At 65.2% G+C, this 3,309-nt stretch overlaps 1 protein-coding gene across 1 annotated transcript; it reads right to left on the bottom strand.

The window, feature by feature from the left end:
• Positions 1 to 1,937: 1,937 nt before the first annotated feature.
• On the bottom strand, positions 1,938 to 3,303 carry TMEM121 (transmembrane protein 121). Its single transcript, XM_011982912.1, has one exon. The coding sequence runs from the start codon at positions 3,299 to 3,301 to the stop codon at positions 2,345 to 2,347; it is 957 nt and encodes a 318-aa protein (XP_011838302.1). The 5' UTR covers positions 3,302 to 3,303; the 3' UTR covers positions 1,938 to 2,344.
• Positions 3,304 to 3,309: the final 6 nt, after the last annotated feature.

Genomic DNA, 3,309 nt, shown 5'->3' with positions numbered 1-3,309 from the left:
TGACAGCCAGGACTTGGACCTCCACTGCCGGGGATGTGGTGGCAGAGGTAGAGGGCACTGGCCTGTGCCAAGGAGCATGGAGACCAGGGACCACTCCTGAAAAGGCCAGGAAGAGTGAGGTGTGTGCAGGGCAAGGTTGCCTGGGGTGTCTTCGAGCCCCAGAGCCTTCACTGCCCTGAGAGTAGCTAAACTAGGGGAGCAGCTACAGCAGCAGCCATCCCACCTCTGACTAGGGGATGTGGGTTTTCACAAGCCAAGCTGGGCCCACCGCCTCCCTGACTGCAGCCAGCAGGGAAGAGACCACGGCTTTCAGGAAGGGTTAGAACAGGATGTCAGGAGCCCAGAGCCCCTCAGCCCCATTCACCTATAGCCACGCTGCCCGTCTATTCCCATGGGATTTGCTGCGGGTGCCAGAGCCAACAGGGTTGTGGGCTCATCTTCACCCAGGAGACCCTTAAGGCAGGATGGGGCTGGCACTGGCTTCAGCCCAGGGTGGAAACAGACTCCACCTCCAGGATGAAGCTCGCCCCTCACCCACTGCCCCCCACTGCAGACCAACCCTCACAAGAAGGTCCAGGTCCTTCCACTGGCCCGCCACAAGTCCCGCGGCCCCTCTTCTCTCTCCATGCCAGGGGCCTTTCCACGGCTGCTCACCACCACCCCTCCCTGGCCCCCCGGCCCCCCTAACTCCACAGAGCTTCCACTTCCCAACACGATCGTTAGTGGTCCCGGCACAGCCCAGAGCGGGATGACTCAGACCTCCTACCCAGGCCAGTTCCCCGTGCCCACGCATGGCGCTGGGAGGGGATGCTGGGGACATCGTCGGAGGCGGGGCCAAGGCTCGGGTTTAGAGGTGGGCGGAGCGCCAGCCAGTCTGACCTGGGCAGGGAGGTAATCCCCGTGACCGTGACCCTGACGACAGTGGTCCCAAGGCCAGTTGCCTAGAAGGCAGGCGACTTTCCAAGGTCAGACCCCAGGTGGCCTGGAGCTGGTGGATGAGGACTGTGTGGGGTTGGGATGCAGCTGAGGTGGTCACCAGCCATGCCCTTAACTGCTGCAGTTGTCCGGAAGGGCGCTTGGGGAGGACCCCGCTTGGGGAGGACCCCACTTGTGCAGCCTGCTCCACTCCCATCGATGGTTTTAGCCCCAGATGGAGAAACCTTGCCACCTTTGGGCTGTGGAAATGCGGGAAGTGGAGGTCCAAGCAGTGAACTGTGACACGTGAGATGTGTGTGACCATTACCCGCTCATGGAGCGGGCATCTTCAAACAGTCCTTTTAGGGGCCTCATAAAGGGGCCCTCCCCAGATGCTATGGACCTTCCCGGGCCAGATGGATACCGAGGGCCACATCGCAGGTGCAGGGGCCCAGGTGGAAGGCAGGTGAGAGACCACTTGCAGATGGGCTACAGGCCGGGTGCTCCCTGGGCCAGGGCTGCCAGCTCCTGTGCTGGGGCAAGGCCAGGATGGTAAGTTGGGGCAAGGCTCCATGCTGCTCCTGGGGCTGTGACCTGGGGCTGCCCCATCAACTTGGGAACACCTGATTCTGTCTGGCTATCCTAGGCTGGAGGAGCCCACGGGGAAGGTGGGTTCCACAGGGTGGGAGGAGGGAACCAGGTATGTGGGGGACACTGTCATGCCTGAGGTTGAGGGGAGCAGGGTCCAGGACACCCACGGGGCTGGGGGAAGATGGGGGTCAAAGTATCCCAGGAAGAGAAGTGGGAACACCTAAGCTGGAATGGAGGAGCTGTCCCTGGGACAGAGCGGCAGTGGCCCCCAGGAGCTCCTGAGATCCCCGGGGGAAGTGGAGCGGCCCAGCCCCACCAGCATCCGGCACTTGGACACCACCATCTCCCCTGCGCTCCACACACCCCTCCTGGCTCCCGGCCTCCCAGCCTGGCTGGTAAAGACAGGGACACAGGAACAGGCAAAGCAGTGCGGCCTTGGATACAAAACTGTAAACACGAGTCTTTAAAATGACAGAGGCCTCCTTGGCCCCAAAATCTGAGCCAGAGGCCCCCATCGAGGGAGCAGATCTCCGCCCACACTGCCCTCCCTTCCAACCCGGGCGGTCCAGCAGGCAGGGGCTGGACCGCCTCTGCTCTGCTCCGGCCCAGGGCTCCCAAACGGACCCACGCGCTGGGGCGGGCTGGTGGAACTGGGGCTGAGGATCCGCGGTCCGAGGGATTCCTGAGATGAAGAAGCGGCCACGGGACCCCAGGCACTGGCACTCGAGGCACCTGCCCCTAGGGGAGCCCGCCCCCACCCCATCCCATGCAAACCGCGCCCCGAGCCAGCCCGGTGTGTCTGCGCCCGAGGGGCGTCCCGGGGGCCGCGCGGGCCCTGTCACGTGTCCAGGGGGTCACGCGTGGGCGAGGACCCGTGGGGGCGCCCGGGTGGACCGTGCAGCGGCGGCGGCGGCGGCACCGAGTTGCGCTGCGGGGGTGGCGGCTGCAGCTCCAGCGCTAGCGCAGGCGGCGGGAAGTCGCGCACCTGGCGGCGGTACTCCAGGAAGGTGCAGGCTTTGGTGGCGAGCGCCACCACGTTTTTGCCGACGAAGATGGCCGAGACGCGGCTGTCTCGGAACAGCGCCATGTTGGCAGCGCGCGCCAGCACGGCCACCACGTTGACGGTGGCGAGGCTGAGCACCGGGTAGAGCATCATCTTCTGCGGCGCGATGTGCTCGCCCTGCATGCTGACCTCGCTGAGCGCCACGCACGGCAGCACCAGCAGCAGCATATAGCAGTAGAAGAAGGTGAGGCCCTCAGCCCACAGCGGCAACCCGGAGCGCGGCGGCTCCCACAGGCTGGCCTGCATGTCCAGCAAGTCCAGCAGGTCCAGCGCCACCCAAAACAGGCGGCCGCGCAGGTCCTCGCGCTTGCGGAAGGTGCGCACGTACTCCATGCGGTCCAGCGCCACAAGCAGCAGGAACAGGCCGGGCACACACACGGACAGCAGCAGCGTCAGCGCCTTGCGCGCCACAGGGTCAGCCGCGCCGCGCCGCGCCGCCTTGTAGTTCTGGAAGATGAAGTAGAGCTTTATCTCCAGCACGAAGATGTAGAGGAACCACAGGATCATGGCGTAGCCGCGCTTGGCCGTGCGCACCTCGGCGCCCACCCACACGGCCACGTAGCGCAGCACCAGCAGGAAGCACACGTCGCCCACCAGCACGATGATGCACACGCCGATCTTGCGCGGGCCCTGGTTCTGCTCCACCAGGTACGCGTCCATGACCGCCATGCTGCCCATGATCACCAGCGTGGTCAGGCACACGTGGCGCCGGTCCGGGGGCGGCAGCACCATGGTCGGCC

Source organism: Mandrillus leucophaeus, unplaced genomic scaffold (genome assembly GCF_000951045.1).
Source record: "Mandrillus leucophaeus isolate KB7577 unplaced genomic scaffold, Mleu.le_1.0 Scaffold244, whole genome shotgun sequence".
NCBI lineage: Eukaryota > Metazoa > Chordata > Mammalia > Primates > Cercopithecidae > Mandrillus > Mandrillus leucophaeus.
Note: the sequence above shows the minus strand (reverse complement) of the source record. Positions and strands in the feature narration are given on the sequence as shown.